The sequence below is a fragment of the Perissodus microlepis genome, chromosome 23 (assembly GCF_051167445.1).
Source record: "Perissodus microlepis isolate ML-2025 ecotype Zambia chromosome 23, ASM5116744v1, whole genome shotgun sequence".
Classification (NCBI taxonomy): Eukaryota; Metazoa; Chordata; class Actinopteri; order Cichliformes; family Cichlidae; genus Perissodus; species Perissodus microlepis.
The window spans coordinates 41,781,152-41,802,106 of NC_140482.1; the positions used below are offsets into that span (position 1 = coordinate 41,781,152).

The 20,955-nt window shown below is 44.2% G+C and overlaps 1 protein-coding gene across 2 annotated transcripts; it reads right to left on the reverse strand.

Annotated features, from left to right (window-relative positions):
• Positions 1 to 484: 484 nt before the first annotated feature.
• tnfaip8l1 (tumor necrosis factor, alpha-induced protein 8-like 1) lies at positions 485 to 19,360 on the reverse strand. Of its 2 annotated transcripts, none has more exons than XM_084922257.1 (3): positions 18,569 to 19,360; positions 4,606 to 4,885; positions 485 to 2,764 (listed from the first exon to the last, which is right to left on the reverse strand). In XM_084922257.1, exons 2-3 carry the CDS (start codon positions 4,875 to 4,877, stop codon positions 2,476 to 2,478), a joined length of 561 nt encoding a protein of 186 aa, XP_084778383.1. In that variant the 5' UTR covers positions 4,878 to 4,885; positions 18,569 to 19,360; the 3' UTR covers positions 485 to 2,475. The 2 variants fall into 2 exon arrangements, with proteins under 2 accessions (XP_084778383.1, XP_084778384.1); XM_084922258.1 differs by lacking the exon at positions 18,569 to 19,360 and adding an exon at positions 5,010 to 5,803.
• Positions 19,361 to 20,955: the final 1,595 nt, after the last annotated feature.

The window sequence follows — 20,955 nt, forward strand, 5'->3', positions numbered from 1 at the left end:
AGGATAAATGGGCACTTGCTACTGCAGTAGCCTTTCAAGTGTGCTACAGGGAGGATCAGTAGACGTGCTACTGGCCAAATTATCATTCCAAAGTCTGAGAAGTAGCAAAGTCAATGACAGATTAAACTCAAACTGAGTCCACAGAGTGCTACTCGTTGTACACTTGAAATTAAGCAGCAGCTGAGTCGAATGTTTAAACTTTCAAAAAACAGAAGCACAAAGTCCTCTGGCTTACTCATTTCCTGTTCTACCTTCGACTGTGGCGTGGCTTTATAGGAAGTGGAAAGAAATGACCCCAAGTTGAATTGTTTGTCAGTCAGATGGGTTTGTTTTCATAGTTTCCTAACAATGCTGGGAGCTGGGGGGGGTGAGGCGTGGGGGGGGGGGTCGACTAAATCCAGGTGAGCCACAGTCAGACGACCCTCCTGATCGGGTCAGAAACACCATCCAGATAAGAAGATGCGTAATTAAGACAAAAATAAAAAGACAGGAAATGTATCAGTTTTTTTAAAAAAGCATTTTGTATTAAATTTGTCGTGTCTGGATACAGAGAACGCACAAACACAATCCTATGTACACCAGTGAAAATAAAAACACTCACCACAGTCACAAGAGTGAAAATGCAACAAGAAAAGCACGTTTGAGTAAAATAAGTGCGACCGTTTCGAGGGCTCGTGCTGCTTTTTGGTGGATTTCAGAATGAGTGAGATTGAAACTCGCCCTGAGATGAGGAGGATTTGGAGAAAATTGCATTTAAAGACAATTAAAGGATTTACTTCAAAGCCTTCCCAAAATGATGAGGCTGGGCTTAAACGAATCTAACAAATGAGAAGTCATCTCACAATTAAACCGGCGAAGGACTAAAATGACAACAGCCACCACCTCAGTCTTCATTTTCACCATTAATGGGTTAGAACGATCACGTTCACACCATTTTCTGAAGTGTTGTCCTGGAAAAAAGAGTGCTTTTTAAGTAACAGCAGTCCCTTCTCTCCTCTCTCTTTGGCAGAGCTGCTGCAGAAGAAGTTAAAGTTTCAGCAATCCTATCTGGGAATGCACAGCGCTTATTACACGGCTCAATTTCCAATTCTCTCACAGGTACACACACACACACACACACACACACACACACACACACACACAGAATACAAAATGAGGCCGCAGCACAAAACAATCTCCCAGACAGGCTCAGTGATACAAAAACACACAGACAAAAAAAAGGAAAGATGCCCATTATGCAAGGTTGGAGAGGGCTGGTAGTAACTACTCATATACTCCTTTGTAAGGGAGAAACACAACATCATCTTTCACTCCATTAGAAGGACTGGCATCGCGCAAACAGAGATGTTATCCCCATCTCATCACACGAGGCTGCCGTGCGGTGAAATGGAGTGGCTGCTCGACGGAGGCCGGCTCCCAGCCATTACGCCACCCCGGAGCGGGGAGCTATAATTGCAGTGGGAGAGCACAATCAGGTGCTGTGTTTGTCTCTGCTCTAATCTCCGCGCTCTGCCCGGCGCTCTTCACAGACACGGCGCTGCAGCCTTTCATCTGCCTGCTCACTTTTTAGTTGGGATCAGTCAGAATCTGAGCTGGAGTTTTAGTGCTTTTAAGGATAAACGCGAGGCTCCCTAACCTGAAACACAGCTGACCCCGGACTAACGGCATCCATTATGGCGAGCGGTTCGACGGAGTTGGCGCTTAATTCCCTTCTGACAAAATGCCAGAGCAATCTTTGCACCTGGTGCCACATTGCGCACCGCCCTCGCCGCCCGGCCGTGAGTTTTCAGCCTAGATGAGCGTCCAGGCGGCGAGACATTCGAGTCGGCGCAGAGACGATCAACAACACGCAGCACGCTCAAATTCCTTCGAGTTTACATTCCCCCCATGACCCAAATACTTTGCCTTTGTTGTGGTGGCTATAAACCAGGCGATTGGAAGCAAATGTGGGTTTATAAGTGGCTCCGAAACAAAAAGCCACGCTCCTCTGCAAAGCAGAGTTCAGTGCATGATGGCGAGAGCCGCAAAATGCTGGCTGAGCAGGATTACTGCTGTCGTTCACATGGTTTCACTACAGTACAGCGCTTGTTTGGGATCGAGTGCAACACTGCTTTCAGGAAAAAGCAAACAGACAGTAAAACTTCTTTTTGTCCTTGGAAATTCGCTCTCTTCTTCCCCTCGTTGTGCTCCCAGACCCACTTTTGTCCATTTAACAGATACAGCTGGAGGCCTGTGCCTGGTTTCTTGCCTTTTTGAAGCGACAGAGAGAAAGCGAGCCCTTGGAACGAAGATAAAATATGCTATTTAAGGCACAGTTGTCAAGGCTAAGGAGATAAGAGCGTGAAGTTTGACATTCATTAAAAAGAAGGCTGGAAAAAGAAATATACTTTGGACAAAGTTGCCAAGCGAATTTCGATGTTACAGTAAATGCAAACACAAACAAAGGAAAAATAAAAATGTTCACGATGGCAGAGGTCAGAGGTTGCCTTCGTCGAGCATCTTATTGAGCCCGTTACAGATCCTCTGCAGGTGGCCGCGATAAACCTCCGAGGGCCCGTACAGAGTCGCCAGGAAGTCACAGTCGGCAAAGTGATTGAAGACGTGGTTGACTCGCGAGTGGCTCTTGGCTGTCAGGTGGCGCTTGATGGCCTGGTGCAGCAGGTCGCGGCAATCATTCAAGATGGCGCTCATGACGCGCCGGTCAAAGGTGAACTCGATCTGGTGGAAACTGACCGCCGTCATGGCCAGAGTGTGGACCTTCTTCCTGCGAGGAGACAAGAGAGAGGAGACGCTGTCACTTTCTAATTCTGACCAGAGCAGCAGAAGTAAAAATAGAAAGTGCTGCCGCAGGAATTTCTCCAGAAAACTTTCACAACCCCCATATATTAGTTATAGTATTGTCCTGTGCAAAGCTCACATCTCCATGCTAATATAATAACCCTTCTCTGCACTGAGCGCTTGTGTCAGCTTTGCATCCCTCCGAGCTCAGTTTTACTGGAAACACATATAAAGTGATGGAAATGTCCATTCCCTTAATTTGCTTCCATCAGCACACAGAAACGTCCTTTAACTGCACTTCTCCCCAGAATCACATCTTTAATGTTTCACAAGGCTTCCAACCTCCTGACCAACAATATAACACGACTTGTACTTCGCTCAGACACAGTCGAATAACCGATCGTTTATTGCAGCGATGAGGACTCTGCTGTAAGAGCCGCATCGCTTCAATAAGAAAGAAAAAGAAATCAAAGGTAAAATGTAGCCATCGCTGTTAAAGAACCAGCAGGTTGATAAACTTCTGATTTTGTACAGATATTATTCCAGCAGGTTCGTCTCTGACAAAACAAAGTGGTGATAAAATGACCTTCAAATACTGTCTGTGTCCACAACAGAGGACGATCCCCATTCATGTCCTTTAAAGAAATATAACTGGTGCTCATCTGTAGCGTACGTAGTTGGTGCATCAACAGATGATGATCCCTAACATGCTTATATACATACATACGTATTTTCCGCACTATAACGCGCACTTAAAATGCTTTAATTTTCTCAAAAATCGACAGTGCGCCTTATGTATGAATTCTAGTTGTGCTTACTGACCTCGAACAGATTTTATGTGGTACACGGCGCTCAAACATCTGTCAAAAATGTTTTAGTGTGACTTTGGTAAGCTACGAAGCCGCACCGCTTGATGGTTAGCTCGCTAGCTTCCACCTAAACATGATGTAGCATGTTCTGACTGAGAGATTTCTGAAAAATTCAAACGTACAGCTCTGCTATCACTTCCAACATAAATGAAGACAGAAAACTAAACAGCAGTGACGTTTGTAGGGTTACTGAAGTTGGGCTAGCTGGTATATAACGATGTGCTACGTGATCGCTAGCGACACAGCTATGTTAGCATAGCATAAACAGTGAAGCTGGAGGATGAACGCTAAGTTTTTCCCCTCGATAAAAGTTAACGTGAAGGTTCCTGATGGTTAGAGACAAATGCAATCGCATGGCAGGATGCTGTAAACGGACCAAACTTCATTCAGGAGAAGAACTGAGATAATCCATCCACAATACGAGGTTAGTCATTCAAATACTGCAACAACATGGGAACAGAGCAGCTGGAGAGGATTCAGCATTAATGAATCAATGGTACAGAAGTGGAGGAAGCGCAGTTTTTGGCTTTCCCCATATTCAAAAACGGCCTCGTCTCTTTGCTGTGACTGTCGCCCGGCATAATTTGCAGATTATGCTGTTTGCAGCCGCTGCAATGCTTTCCACGAAAACAGGCGCAGCTTGATGACACCATCAACATGCGCTATCGCGGTAGAGCGGTACAGTCAAAATCTCTACCGTTGGCTAAATTCATAGTTTCTACCGTATACTGTTTATACCACCCACCCCTACAACAGAGGATGATCCCCATTCATTTCCTTTAAATAAATATAGCTGGTGCTCATCTGTAGCATACGTAGTTGGTACATCAGCCAACATGGACCCTAACATGCTCACATACCAGGAAACTATAACATGGCTTTGAAGGAGAAGCAGCAAAGTTGGGCTTCGGTCTAAACTGCCTCGTGTAACACGAGAGCGATAAATGACGATCGTCACCTGAAGTTCTCCACCAGGATCAGCTCCTCACTGTTGAACTGGTTGTTTCTGTAGAGCACTCCCAGCTTCACCACCATCTTGATCAAGTTCTTGATGATCTTCTGGGACTCTTTGCGGTTGCGGGTGTACTCCTTGGTGACGCGGTACAGCTCGTCCAGCACTTCGCTGCTGGTGTCGTCGATGAAGAGGCTGGCCACGCTCTTGGTAGCCATCTTGCTCATCAGCTTCTTCTGCGCCTGCAGGGCCAGGCTCTTGGTGCTGAAGGAGTCCATGGTCAAGTCTGGGTCGAGAAGAGACAGAGAGAACATCCTATCAAGCCACAGTCTTATCGATAAACCCCATCAACGTGACAACATCTTGAAAGTTTTCTAAAATTGGCACAAATTGAGAAATAAAACAAGAACCGTTTCTTAGATGTCCTCTTTGACCTTCTCATATCAAAAGCAAAATGAGCCAAGAATACCACACTACCAACACACAATGTGTGAAGATATAGCATCGTCGAATTCTGTTTAAACTGCGGGGCCGAGAACTGTCCGCTTTATCAGATAATGAGCCGTGGCAGCTGTCAAATTAGTCCCAGCAACCCTCTGGCTCGGTGCCTGCAAGGTAGTTAGAGAAGAATGTGTCATTACGCGTGTGGGAGTAAAGTCAGTTACATCCCGACCACGCAAAGCAGGCAAAGTAATCCGAACGTCTCATCAGCTGAATGCACTGACGAAACAAGGCGAGCAGGAGGCAGACAGAGCCCACTCTGCACATGTGTGGATTTATTTATGCATGTCGTTTCTGAGTGTGTGTTTGTGTGGCAAGTGGGGTGACTCAGTGAAAGGCTGCGCCTGTGATAGAGGCTCATAAGGAGGGGGGGTCATCGGGTCTGCCGGCTTTCAGAGCCTCGCTGAGGGGAGGGAGCGAGAGCGCAGCACGCCGTATCGTTTCAGCAGCCTTCTGCAGATCACTTCTTTAGGCTTGAACAGTCTCCTTTTAAAGAAATAAAATCTATTTTCCTGAGCACTCCCTCTCTAACGTTCGCAGATCTCCAAGGATAACCTCAGAGTGCACGAGTGTAAACGGGCACCGCAGTCATTTTCCACGCCTGCCTTATAATACAGGGGGAAGAATGAGGGTGAAGGAAGGGGCATCTGTGTTACAAGCTTCATTTTGTTCGGACATGTTCAACATTTTTAGAGGTTCGCACTCTCAGAAATATATAGAAAAGAACTCTAAATGAAACTGAATACTGTGTTTGGCTTTACTAAAACAGTAAACAGACGTAATCGTTGCAATCTGAGCTTCTCCTCTCTATACTTTAGGTCTCATCATGCCTGCATGCTGAGTGCGTTTGAGCCTCTCTCTTTGAAACCGTTGGCCCTCATTGTGTTTATAAAGTGAGTATAAGTGATGGTGAGATGTACGAGCGCAGTGCAGAGTGTCCACTCAGTGCCTCAAAAACCCAAAGAAGCGTTTTATTCAAGTTACTGACCTATTTTATGGACACTAATTTAATTTCAGCACAGTGTGAGAGTCTGCTACAGTTTCTCTCCTCTGCTCGCTGTTTCACTGGGACTCGTGATGGAGGGGTTGGGCGGACGCCGCATCATGTAACATATTAACGAATCCACAAGGAAGAAGTGGGCCAATGGCAGGAATTTATTTCTAAGTCTAAACCTTCATATAATAAAGATCCAGATCAGGGTTTGATATTGTTTTAGCCACTCGAGACAATAACATTACTCGGTTGGTTTTGGTGTTTAGATACCAGACATGACACGTGCTGGGCTCAGCGCTGGCTTCACTGCATCATGTCAGTGGTCTCTGCAGTTTAATAGATCGTTAGGGCTACTGGGAAGAAACCACAGCAAACCTAAGGCGTATTTACATACAGAGCCAACATACAAAGAGCTGCAGCCTGTTAAAATGCACACCTGACGTGAATTTGAAGGGAAACCTGCTGCCAAGAAAGAGTTTTCCTCCTGCAGACTTGATCCAAACTCCAGTGTACAGTATGCCGTGTAGCAGAGATGCACGTGTCATTGTTTTCTCTGCCTGCTGGCTGGGCAGGAAGTGGTCACAGCGTGCAGTTAAAACGTGTCAATCTTTGCACGCTCAGATTAGGAGCTCTTGCAGGCGCTGTGGTCACAGTGGCGTCGTAATGTGTTTGCACCTTTGGGCTGAAATCACTCACCTACTGTTTGATGGATTTCTATGAAATTTAAACTAAATGCTCAAAATTCCTGGAGGTTCTTTAAAAATGTGTCTTTTTGGGAATATTCATGAAAATATGGTACAAATATTCCTGGTCCCTAAAAGATGACTGCACAGCATTTCACAATCTAATACAGCACCGCCATCCGGTCAAATCTGTACTCCTTAGCAGACGTCGCGTTTTTCTACATCATTATGAACATATAGCCAAAATATTAGTCTTTTGATTTTCTGCCTCATAAATGTTTAATATTACTTAAATCTAAAGGCACCGATTTATTTTCAGTGTTTACTGCCGAGTATGTGCCGTGAAAACATGCAAAGAGTCTCCTTTGCTGCAATTTATTTCCTGATAATTATGTACAATTATTCTGCCGTAAACAGAGCTCTGTAAACAAACACACAGGCGCCTCGGTTTTACATAAATAAATATTCTGATATACAGACAGGTGACAAACTAAACCAATAATGTGAAGCGTCACCTACGCGGGGACTGACAACGGATATGAAATTGTTCTGAGCGATCATCCTGCTGATGAGTCACGGTACAGCACGAGGGGAGTCGGTGAACAGCTTGATGAGTATGAAGATGATATTGGTCATATGCTTGGCCTTTGCAGTCGCTAGATGTCAACAAAATTGAACACCTCTGGAAGATTTTGGACCGACGTGTTAGACGGCGGTCGGCGACCCCGTCGTCAAAACACCAAATGACAGAATATGTTTCAGAAAAGAACCGGAGGCTTTGAGAGCCGAGCTGTAAATGAAGCTGCAGCGGTGTCCTGACACGTTAATGACACACTTTCAATTTAACGTAAATCACCCAACAAAGATTTCTCCTATCCCGTCATCTACGCTGTAGATATGCCATAACCCAACCACAAACCCTCACATAACTACACCCGAGCGACTGACTGGGTTTCTCCTGCAGACGTTTTTTTGAATGGTCAGGAGAGGATGGAGCGACTCAAAGGCGGAAATCCCATCTTCACGCACGAGAGTAAACGGTGCCAACAGCGTTTGCCACTGACGTAGGATCAGCCTGAGGCAACGTTTCAGTGCAGATGTACGAATCGAGCTCAGCTTGTAGGGATCGAGACTGAAACCTCAGCACATTCTGCTCCTGAAAAGTGTCCAAAACGACAAAGCACCAAACGTTGGCACTCCACTTTTGGCTCCTTTTTACTTTTAGTTTAAACTTTAATACTTTAAATCTAAAATAAGACAAATCATTTTGTCTCAAGAAAAACTGAAGCTAAAATCTTTTTGGAATATAATAATATCTTGGATTGTGAAGACTGCTACAGTCTGATAAAGATAAAGGTCAAGTGTCAAACTGACTTTTCTGGGACGTAAAACAAACAAAAACAGCTAAATTTAGTTCCCATCAAACCACCTGAGAAACAGCTGATTAAAAATGCATCATAACCTTTGACCCCTGTGCTTGTAAAGCGTGAAGGTAAAAATTCTGCACGGCTTCATTAAATATACTGAAAGCGAGCTGATTCTGAAAGACTGGTGCAGGAGGCAGCGACTGGTTTGTGTCCAGCTAAAACAAATCCAGGTCGTTTTTGTTGGCTGACTAATCGGCTAATAAACTTATTTTCGTCTGACTGTGTAAACTGATCGCACAGCAAAAAAAAAAATGACAATGACTCGGCCAAATGTGAGGATTAGTGGAAAACAATGCGCATAAAAATGAGGCAAACATTTTCTACCTCCAGGATTCAACAGTCACACCCTGTATAAATCCTCTGACGAGCCACACGTCGCCGAACGCGTGGCTGCTGCACTGAAACAAATGTCCTGTTCGCATCATAAGCGATTACTCTTCACGCCATGCGTCTCCACGTTAAAGAGGATTAACTGTAAACAAATACATGAATGGCAAATTGCCTCTCCGTAATAATCCGGATAACGTGCACACAAAGCGTGAGAGGTGCAATTAGTGCAGCCGACGCAGAGCGCTGACACATCCCTGCTGGGTGACTTGTGACGTTTGCCGTCGTTGGTGCTGGAAGGTAGCGCATCTGCTGCCTGCTACAGCGTGTGACTTTCATTCCTCCCTTCCTCTCTCTGCAATGCCTCTCGAAGAATATCAATAAGACTCCTCGGAGAGAGTGTCAGCAGGATGCTTCCCAGAGAGGAGCCACACGAGGAGAGGCAGAGACGGGGTGGAGGTTTGCTGTACATCAACCCTGAAACATGCAGGAAATAACTGTGGGCGTTAGAACGAGGGGTCATTTATATACCGTCTCACGCCAAATCTAGTTTTCCCAGCGTCTTGTTGCAGGTGCTGGACATTTAATCGGGCCTCTCGCCGCGCCGATCAAGGATCACTGGCAGATCCCTATCGACCGCTTCGCCGCGGTCGTAACTCTAAACTTGCCGTGCTACGCTTGTTACAGAAAATCCTGCTCTGATGCAACGCGTGTGAAATGGATAAGATGAGAAAGACACTAATGATCAGAGTGAGAGAAAAACCCAAACAAACAAAAAATCTGAACTTGGAATCTTTATTTCTATGCAAGTGACAACTGGAAGAAAAGAAACGTCACTTTGTCCTGTTGACACGAGTTAATCACAGAGGACGGCCTCCACAGGAGATGCACTTATCAGAACACGCGTCTGCATCAGCCTCCATCCTCTCTCTGCCTCCGCTGATGGATGTACGAGAGTTTCGAAAAGTGCAAATGGATAATGTGCAGACGCCATTTTCAGGCTCAAGGGTGATTTCGTGGCGCTCATTAAATTATACTTTTGCTGCAGATCTGAGGCGTCGTAGCAGTCGACTCTCCGAGGCCTGCCAACGAGCTGGAAGAGGAGGAAGGCAAGAAGTGGGAAAGGGTGGAGGGTTCGCCTGTCGTACCCGTACACACAAACAATTCAAATGTCTGGCTCTCAGCATTGTCTGCCTCTGGTTTCACTCGAGGCTTAAGAGTGACAAACAGACTCCTGACACTCTTATCTCGAGGACGGAAGGATATCCTCACTCCGGCTCTTAGTCCCCGCCCAAAGCTAAAGGTTTCGCGAAAACATGCTCTCAAGGGACAAGCGATGAAAAGGTTTTCGATTCAAATCCTATTTTTCTTCTGTGACTCTGCTGCACCAAAGCGCTTAGTGCCAAATCTAAATGGCCTGTGAAACGCAGCGGCGTCCAGGGACAGCCCGCCAACCCCAACACGTCTCCGTGGTATTTAGAGGCAACATTTTAACGGATTTAAGGCAAAACAAGACATGACAGCGGCAAATCCTGCTGAGTATTGTGGCAAAGTGTACGAGCCACAGTCATCAGTGCACGCAGACATCAGAGGAACAAACATCTGTTGGCTCACACACGTTACTGATAGGCCGACTTACTGAGCAGCTGAACATGAAATGAAAACAAAGACAGATTGCAGCAGCCGAGAGCTCAGCACTTATAATTGCAGCAGTAAGACAAGTCAAACTCATATACTCCACTCAAAATGAGCTGCACTCGCTCATATAGACACTGAGCAAAAATCTCAAAGCAAAGATGACTCATGGGAAATGAAACCAGACCCCACAGAGTGTCGGATTGATGTCTCAAGACAATAAGGGAGCCTGGGTAATGAACCCAGGGACGCGCTCCCGCCTGCAGGTGCAGACAGGCCTGTCAAGCCTGCGTGGCAGCCTGGCTGAAGGATCGCGGTGAAGAGAAGCTGTGATGACTTTAAAAAAATGACCTTCCCGACCCCCCCCTACTCCTCAGAGGACTATTAAAGCCGGATAGCCACCTTTATTATCTACATTTAATTTCCTTTGTTTGAGTTTCAGGGCAGGTGAAACCGCTGTCTGCAGTGGAGACGCGGCAGCTAAAAGCTTCTCCAGGTCATATGGGAAAAGAGGAATAAGTGGGATGACAACTCCTACTGGCTGTCACTTTCAGTTAGTGTTTCTGTGATGTGGCCACTGTGACCTTTTACACTGATACAGAGAAGACGAGCTGTAAAGACAGCAACAAGATCTTGATGTAGTGGCTACAGCCTCGACGCTCCAAGTTACCAAACAAATGCCACATTTTAAAATACACTTTTTATCACTATAGTTGGATTTCATTGTATGATGACAGAAACAATAACTCATCGAGCCGAATGAATGTGTCAACATTAAAGCTCCAAATTTTTTTCCTTAAAAAGGAGGCCAAAGGTCACAAGGACTAACCCGCAAAAACATATGTAAGATGTTAGTAATCATATTAGCATCGGCTCATATCAGAGCCAATGCAAACATCTTACACGCGCTCTGTCATAGTCGGCATGCTGTCGCCCATTTTTGGGGTTGCCATTGCTAGTTTTGCATTTTGAAACCAGACGTGCCGACTGAGAGATGGGTCAGACTCGCAGCACAAATTTGACTTCTGGAAGTGAAGGACTATGGGGATGCAACCGAAGAAGGCGCGCTTGTGTGCAGCACACCAAACAAAAAGAAAACCCAAGATAAGAAAACACAAGCATGCGTTGCATAGGCCGAATGCTAACTGGCTGGAAAAACAGCATTAAAACAATATTGGTATAACTGGCTGAAGAACAGGAAAAACTAAAGTACGCTTGTTTGTGATGCTGCCCCCTGGTGGCAGTAAACAGCTATAACGGTGCTGGACCGAAGCATAACCACGTCACTCCTTGACCGTGAAACCGCTCATTAGCATTCGTGAGCTGTCAAAGACAAGTCGTTTACCGAGGTCGTGTAGTTGTTGGTTTTTCGCAAACACGGATATTGCCCCCTGGTGGCCATCAAAATGTATTAATTAATTTAAACTTAATTGTTGCCTTCACTTTTCAGACCTGGAATCTGTGTCTATATTTTATACCATCTATGGTTTCAGTGGCACTTTTAAAAAGAAGATCCTGAACCTTATCAGAAAGCGATACTTGTAGCTGAAAAATAATGTAAAAATAATTTGTCCCAAAAATCTAATATCTGTCAGGCTCTGATTCCAATGAGCCCAACGAAAAAACAACAACAACAACAACAACAACAACAAACAGTTTAAAGTGTAAATATGCAACTTCCAAATTTATAAAAGAAAATTTACAAAATCTTCACAGTGGAAACAATCACTGTTTAGCTGGTCTGATGCATTAGTGATGGCACCCCAACCCTAAAACTATCACAATATACAAACAAGTTCTAAAGAGATTTCCATAAAGGCCCAAAAACTGGAAATCTAACCAAAACTATTTACATTTTCCCAACAAAGGGGATAATTATTGACATTATTTCTGCATTATTTGATTTGCACGTGTTGTTTTATGGTCCGCACGTGCTACTTGACACAAACATGTTTTTGGCTTCTGGCTGCTCACATGTAGGATGAAACCAACATGATACGAGCGCGGCACTGCTTTTCCAAAGGGGAGCGTTGTTCAGGATCCAGGCTGCAGCCTCAGCATCCGCTATACTCACCTGTCAATCAAACCAAAGCTGAGGTGTGACAGGTGAGAAAGAGGGGGAAATTGGATACACCTGTAGCTACCGCCCACTCTAACCCGTGCCGTTGTGCCTCATGAGGAAGAGGAGGTCACAGCTACCAAAATACCACCACTTTAATACCTGCTGCCAATCTAGACAGCTTGTTGGATGCTGATAAGAGCCAGCATAAAGAGAAAAACCAGTGAAAGATGTGTTTCTACACTGCTTGGCCACCAAAAGTTGCTAAAAAAGCTTTGGCAGAGTCTGTAGAACTTTCCATGACACTTCATCCTCTAAGTGATTGGTTGATGGCAGCAGAAAATGTCACGACTTTCATGCTCTTCAGGGATCGCTAGTCACATGGATTGGGGCACTGTGACCCTGAAAAAGACAACTCCATCAGCAGAGAAAAATCTTCACCGCTTCAGGATGGAGGCGATTACTGAAGAGACATAAATCATACTGAATTGTGCACTGCACAACAACAAAAAACAGCCCCATTATCTGCTCTCCACTGCATCACGTGTCGATAATTACCTCTGGCATTTCTCACTAACTATTTTTATCTGCTGCAAACACAAAATAATACGTCCAGGTGTATTAAACACAGGAAGACTCTTTCCCGGTTTTAAGTCTCACCTTTCCAAAAGCATAAACCTCGGCGAGCATGCAAGTGACCTTTACCACATCCTCTACCACTCCAAATCGCTCCTCTCCTGTCATTTCCTGCTGTAGTCGTCCAAGTAAAATAACAGATACCACAAAAAGACAAAAGGTGCTGCAAACAGGATCGATATTTTTATCGTTTTTTTTTATGAATAGCAATTTATTCTTAAGAGTTTTTAGTCTTTTATTTGCTTTTTTGGAAAAATATTTTTTGTTGCTCTCCAACTGGTTAAATAGTTCATCCATTCAGATTCAAACCAGCAATCAAAAAGCACTTGATTGCACAACTGACGGCATTCAGTTTTTAATTCAGGATTACTTACTGGTTATTTCCAGTAATCAGCAGTTAATTGTAATATTAGAGCAGCAGGGCAAGGTTAATGGCTGCCCTGCATTTTGTGGTGCATTTTGCATTACAGTCGAGCATCAACATAAGGAGCGGAGTCGAGACTTCTTCGACACAGTGGCAACAAAAAAAATCTGCATGATAAGCATCACAAAGCATTTATTGCATGGCTGCCGGACTGGACTGGATGACGCCCTGCTGTGTACACACTGGTGTGTTGTAGGGCTGCCACAAACAATTATTTTGATAGTCGACTAGTCACCGATTATTTTTGTTATTAGTCGACTAATCAGATCATCATCCATTGGACGTAAAACTTATTGCACCAGCAGCATCTGCTCTTATATAACTATCATTAGCTTACAGCTTTAAGTGTTTAAGGTATGTGCTAACTAAAAATAAAGACAAGATGATAGTTTATTAAATTTTAATGAAATTTGCAGATTGTTTCGGTGAAGTTTAATAAACTCCTTGCTATCTAAAATATAACAGGACACCGGAGTAAATTCTCGAGCATCTCACACTTCTGATAATCAGCTGTCTGCTTGACGTTTATTCAGCTGTGTAAAAACTATAATTTAATCTCAGCCAAACCGATTTACTCAGGAACAAATAAAATACTAAAAAAAAAAAAAAAAAAAGCCAAACAATAACATTGTTAAGTTATCTAAGTGACTTATATATCATGTTTAACCTGAGTAGCAAAAGACGGCGTTGAAGACGATTTGCCGGGAGTCCGGTGTTCTCACGGCTCTAGTTAGCCTTGCCCCCGGCTAGCTATCGAGCTACTGGGTAACAGACGTCTCCGAAAACGTCGGAGCGCTTTTGAAAATATGTGGTGTCTTGATAAACTGAGCAGATATTTGAGGTTTACACAGCTACATTCTCGCCTGAAAATATGTTAAACGTTTATTTTGTGACCCAGAAAGAATAATAAGAATAATATTAAAACTAACTAGCTGCCGCCATTGTTGGAAACTGAGCTGGGCCGCGCTATGAATTCTGGGACAGAGCTACTTCTTCTTCTTCGGGGTTTAACGGCAGCTGGCATCCTTGTACATGCAGTGCTGCCATCTCCTGTTTCAGTCCGTTATTACACTCTTAAATCCTACTACTTATTCCTGCGTCTTTTGTGATCTTACAAAGCTTCAAACGACGCGTCGACTATTAAATCAGTCGTCGACGGTTTTGATAGTCGACGTAATCGTGACTAGTCGACTAATCGTGGCAGCCCTAGTGTGTTGTATTTGCTTTCTTGCTTCTGGTTAAACTTCCACAAGTTATTAAAAAAAGATGCATCCAGTGTACCAGCGTTTCCATTTAAAAGCCTCATAAAACTGCAGAGCTGTAAGAAAAACAAAGTGTCAAGTTTGGGGGAGAAAACCCCCAAAACACTAACGATGTCATTAAATTGATTTTTGTGTGGCAAATCTTGAATGAAAGGGGGAAAAAAAAAAAAGACTTCTCTACACATTCTCCTCAGCTGTGTGATATAATCTGTCTCCACTCTGAGATACAATAGACAATCCAGGTTGTTATATAAGGTACATCCGTGCTTTGTGTTATGAGAGTAACCACTCAAATGAGCTCCAATGGAGCCACTCAACTGTTGGGGGAATCAACAGCAGGATTTCAGGACAAGTGAAAGTTGCAATTTCATCTTTCATCAACTTTTGTAGTGTTTGTCTCGCTCTTCTCTTGAGGTGTTGCATAACAGAGGAGGTGCTGACTGCTAATAGAGCCAGAGCTGGGAGCATTGCACGTGCTAACAGCTGTATGTCTGCGTAATGATGCTCTCTCTGCTCGCACTCATCCAGCTCAGCAGTGCTGACATGAAGAGCCATAATTGCACGCAGAACACGCGGATGGGGGCACATACATGCAACATGCATGCTTTGAATGGCGAGCCCTCTGCTTCCCACGCAGTCATCTCTGAAGACTTGTGCAGATTTGCTGAGAAAGGAAGCAATCAATGCCTTTCGCTCAGAAACCGTACTCCAACCCACCCCCCATTTTCTTTTCTTTTTAACACTTTCCTCAGATCTGCCAGAGCCCGCTCAACAATTAATAATTAACGCATTGGCACATAATGGATTGGAAATTAATAATTCAGTCTGCCGATATGGACTAAAATAGACTAAAGGCTAAGAGCAGTCTGCTGTGGAGCAACAGGTTCAGGCAGACACATGGGATACGGATAAAGGGTGGGCCGTCAGCGCATACAGTAAGAGACAGCAACTGCGAGCTGCTGGCAATAATTTAGGAACATCAGTCAGTGTTACGCATGTGTAATAAGGCTGGGAATACAGTCGCTGCCGCGCTGCCTGGGGCCAGCGCAGCACTCACTGACAACATTTGTTCTTGCATTAAAATGCATAAGTGGGTAGTTGTTTTAACTTAGAGCCCAGTTAATTTGGACCAACGTGCAAAGAGAAAGACTGGCAACAAATCGAGAGGAAAGAACAGCCCGCTTGTTACTTCGCTTTAACTGGCGTGTTTCAGTTTCAATTCTGTATTATTTATCACGTTAACACCGCTGCAAATAATGCAGGACATAATCAAGCTGCTCGTGCTGTGACTGATGTCCGGGCCTGTGACATTTTAATTAAGGCCACCATAGGAGTATGACACATTATGACTAATTTGCCTTACCTCAGAGCCCAGAGAGCATAATTTGCTAACTTGATGTTTAATAAAAGGAGCGCGCCTGGCTGTAAGAACAGCAGGGCTGAGGATTAGTGAAAACAGAGGGGTCACCGGCACGAGAGGATATGATTGTGACATAACTGATACCGTCCCTCGCTGCCTTTATTTCAAGTAACGTCACGATATTTTCAGGTCATACAGCGCTGGCCTTTCATGCAGAATCACAGGTTTTAGCGGCCACCTGCGTGCTCGGCTGAGCTTCGCAGGCCAGTAAAAGAAAGGTCAAACACCTCTCTTGTCTTGTTAATGAGTTACCATGGCGTCTCCTCAGCAGGACCAACAGTGTCTCTGGGATTACTGCCGCAATTTCATGCACTGCCCTTAATAACACTGCATGGGGAATGGTGAGCAACGTGACTGCTTTGTCCTGCTCGACAAGACACGCAAAGGAGGAGATGTGCACAGATAGAGTTACACGGAAATACAAACAGACGAGGCTTACCAGCGTCTGCTTAATCCTGCTGGGAAAGCATTATATATTATTGATTGTCTTTCAAAAATCATACAGTATAAAAAACAATGAACACAAAAGCCACGATTAATGAGGAAAACATATTTATAGTTCTTAAAACCTGCCATCAGTTATTCTCGCGGCTGTCTGTAGCAATGGAAGCCAATATGATTACTTTACAGCTATAACTTATGATTATTCTCATTATTGATTGTTACACTGATTAACCAATTCATCTTGCATACAGCAAAACCTCAAAAATAATGATCCCACTTCCCAAACACTGGAAGTGGTTTTGCTTTGTATGACCAGTGCACAACCTGCTGCAGGCTTTCATTTAGAAAATGTAGGCAATCGCTTCAGGGATTTATGGAAAGGTTATGACCGGTTATTGGAAAATAGTCCAGAGAAATGCCCACTGTCATTTCTAAAGAGTAAGAGGAGATAAATATAGCCAATTAAATATGCAGTTTAGGAGGATTTAAAGGCACAGCCTCCACCTTTCCCTTTTCAAAAACAGCAGGTGTTGAAATGAGGTCCTGCAGTTACTCTATTGTTCATTCTTCCTCGGCTCACTTGTTGCAGTTGCCACCAACAACGAAGCTACAAAGGAAGGCTTTGCAACTAAAAGAGAGCAGGTCGAAAAATGCCAAATCAGTTTTGCTTGCGTACGGAGAGACGGACCTCCGAGTCCTAATCCAAGGCCGTATTTCATTTAACATGCCTTCTGAGGCTGAGCGTGGTAATGTGTGCAGCCACTGCACAGTGAAGCTATTCATCCACCCCCGGCCTTGTCATGGAGAAAAGCTTTGCAATGTAAACATAGCAATGTGTTACAAAACATGCGTGTTAGAGGGTTTTTCCACAGTTTTGATTTTGATAAGCTGAGGATTAGACTGTGAGGCTAATACATAACTGTTGCACATCTCTCCTGACCTCCATACGCATCTGTGTACTTCGCTGCATTGATGAAGAACCGTTGCCACTGCACTTCTTGGAGTTCTTTAAAAATGACCTATTGACAGTCACTCTTCCACTGGGACAATTTCTGATGAGGCTTCAGCAAACAGTAGCTGGATCGATTGAAGGCCCAGATGCATCTCTCCGGTCCTTTGTCAGGTATTTGCAGCATCCCCCCCCTCACTGTTTCCTAATACTGTTCAACTACTGTAGGTAGTTTTTATTTTTAAGTCTGCCACTTCTGCTTTTGCCCTCCACGTGCCTCAGACTTTTTAAGGACTCACTGCAGACCATGTCGAGATATGCCAGGTTTTCAGCTAATCGCTCCTGCGGCATCAAAACTAACATTTTGAAACTGTGTTTAACAAATGATGTGTTTTTGCAACAGGCTGTTAGTAATAAAGTGCCCAAAGATACAACTTAAAATTGGTTCTCTGCCAAGTTGTCGGTCACGTGTAGACACAATACTGGTTTGTCCCTTGATTTTGGTTCCTTTTTTGTGGTTGTATGATTCACAAGTGGTTCAACACAAAGGTACAAGGACTGGGCTTAAAACGCAGCCAGTATCCAAAGGAGGACTGTGAAAGATTACAAGAAGGCACAGGTCCTTGTAAACAAAATGATCATGGACTTTTGCACAGTCCCACTGTAGTATGTACAATATGGTTACTAATAAACGTTAATGTCTTCCTATTAAATCCAGCAAACACGGTCTAAAGCCGCACAAGTCTGAGACATGGGCGGCTGGTATAGTACACACCACCCCCACAGTCAGAGCTTCAGCGGTGCTTTCTCATTACCAATCAATGACCAATAAAAGCAGACACATGATCCTAATGATCATCCGCGTGGTGAAGCACAAACTGTTTATCTTTCATTTCTCGCACCGCGTCCACATCTTATTAAACCAACAACCCGAGCGACTCTCCTTCACTTCGGAAACAGTCCGTTAGCCGCTAAATCGCTTATCAAACGCTAAAGTATCCCAATCACGCACGAACTGATTGGCCGTTACTTCCGCTGAGCTCGAGCCAAACATGGAGGCTGTCAAACACGTAAAGAAACGCAGAAAACAAAAACAGCTCTCATCAAGTCCGTGTTTGTCCGAGGAGGAGTGGAGGGGGGAGCTGGTTTAACCACAGGCCGCTGGGAGGTTTCATTAAGAACTGGTCGACCGTTGAGGTGGGACTCACCTTACTCTGAGCTTCACGGGGACACGGTCAGCCAGCCAGATGACAGCAAGTTAGTACTGTGAGCGAAGTGTCTCAAGAGTTCATCCTGGCAGAGCAGATAAATTCACTTCACAGCATATTCAGGTTTACTTCCACTCGTTCTGCTGCGTGTCGGCCGTGAAACGTCCTCGCTGCTGTTCAATTCAGTTTTTGTTCTGTAACCGTGTCCTCGGCACAGATGTGTAAATTATTGAACGCGTGTTTTCTTCCCTCGGCTGCTGCGCGATCAGTTACCACAGTTTGTTGTAACTCGATTCCTCCCACTCGTAAAAAAAGTTTCAAACTTGAGGGGCACTTGGAAATCACCAGATTGATGTGGGCTCGGACCAATGGAGGAGCAACGAGGGGGAGTGGTCCAGGCCCAATCAGGCCGAAAGAAAAGGGCCATTTACAGCCAGCGCAGTCCCTGCCCCCGTGCAGGGCTTCCAGTAATTATCCTCGTCCAGCTCCCACTCCCAAGGCTGAAAGTTTCCCAGAGGAAACGGTGTTAAGGGAACAATGAGCAGGAACTGTGGGGAGCAACTTTTCTGTCAGGGTCAAAATAATAAATAGCCTATAATGTGTCTTTTTAGCCTGCGTCGGTGCTTCTGGCGACAGTTTTGCAGACAAAATGTGCTAAACGCTGCTGAGAGCAGGCTGTTGGGATAATGATCCTGATGTGAGAGAGGGGGAAACTATCAGCGGATGTTTTCGGGACAGGGGAAGTGTTTCCCCGTCTGTCTAATGAGGATACAGAAATTCCCAAGGTCATATCCTTTTTGGATTGTTATGTTAAGACAATAGTTTATTTTATATATATGATGTAGGCCTGATACTCTTGCACTTGCAGTGCTATGTTCAGGAAACCCTTTTTCTTTTTTGACAGTCAGGTGTGATTATTGAGGCTTTATCTTACTGAGCTACAAGAACATTTTTGTATAATCTCATTTACTGTAAGATTTGTGTTTCTATGGGATGAGTCTGTGACAATGAGGATAAAATAGAACAGTTGTAGTGGTGAGATTGATCTGGAGCGCCCTCTTGTGGTATAATGTGAGAAATTACTCTGTAAGCTGAAGACCTATGCAGAAATGCACATAAAGTAAATTGTGTGCTGTTTTTCTTCTATTAGTACTAAGTGGTGCAGAGAGGGGTCGGGATTATCTGTGATAGAAGGAACCTGGAAAGAGTCCAGGTTGCAGTTCATTCAGCTCTGATGCTGCTAGCAGACAAAGGACACTAAATCTGCATCATTTTACTGCACACATTGAAGGATCTCAGCTTCCTTAGGCGATAGGCCATGCTCATATCTTTCTTGTGTACAGCATCTGTGTTGGTCTTCCAGTTCAGCCTATTGCCAGTGTGGATGCGTAGGTGCCTGTACTCCCTGCAACTCATCACCATCCTGTCCCAGGATAGACACGGGTCATGAAGTCAATCGTCATCTCTCTGGTCTTATTTACTTCCAGAAGCAGGTGATTCCCCCCAGACAATTCAGCAAAATCGTCTACTTGTGTTCAGTTTCTTGCTCATCACTAAAATACAATACATCCAACCACTGCAGAGTCATCAGAGTGTTTCTGTAGGTGGCGTGACCCGGAGTTGTACTGACAATCTGAGGTGTACGAGGTAAACAGGAATGGAGAAAGCACGATCCCCTGTGGAGCCCTGCACATCACCAAACCAGGCAGAGCACTGCTCAATCTCACAGACTGTGTCCTGCCGGGCAGTCTGTCATCCATATAGTTGGGGCTGAGAGTTCTCCATTTTTACACAGCATTCAGCTTACATGCTGTTTGCTGTACAGCAGGGTTTTAAAACAATACTGATGTCCATTTATAATAAGTCATAATTATAAGCAGAAGAATGAGTATTTGTATAGCACTTTCTAAAACACACATTTACAAAGTGCTTAACAGTTTGGATAAAATCACACAGTGATAAGTGTTCATATTTAAACATGGAAACACACAGTGAGATATGCACATTAGAAGAACAAGGGCTAATCCTACCCTGTAAAAATGACACTTCAGCAGTCATTTAAAACAAACCACAGATTCAGCTGACCTGAAAGCCTCTTCCAAAGCTTAGGAGTTATGACTTTAAAAGCGTGATTGTCTCTGGATTTAAAATAGGTGCAAGAAACAGTTAAAAGACCCTGATCAGAAGACTTGAGAGGCTGACTGCTGTTGTAAGGTCTCAGCAGGTCTCATATATAGACACTAGGGGCGCAACGATACACAAAATTCACGGTTCGGTTCGATACTTTGGTGTCACGGTTTGATATTTTTTCGATACAAAAAATGTTCATGCCTTTTTAGTTTGTCATTTATTAAAATTATAAATATATATTTTAATTCAAAAGTACA

Coding starts and splice junctions, on each gene's coding strand:
- tnfaip8l1 (XM_084922257.1), bottom strand. CDS start 4,877: ATGGACTCCTTCAGCACCAAGAGCCTGGCCCTGCAGGCGCAGAAGAAG. Junction 2,765..4,605: donor ATCCTGGTGGAGAACTTCAG/GTGACGATCGTC, acceptor GTCTCCTCGCAG/GAAGAAGGTCCACACTCTGG.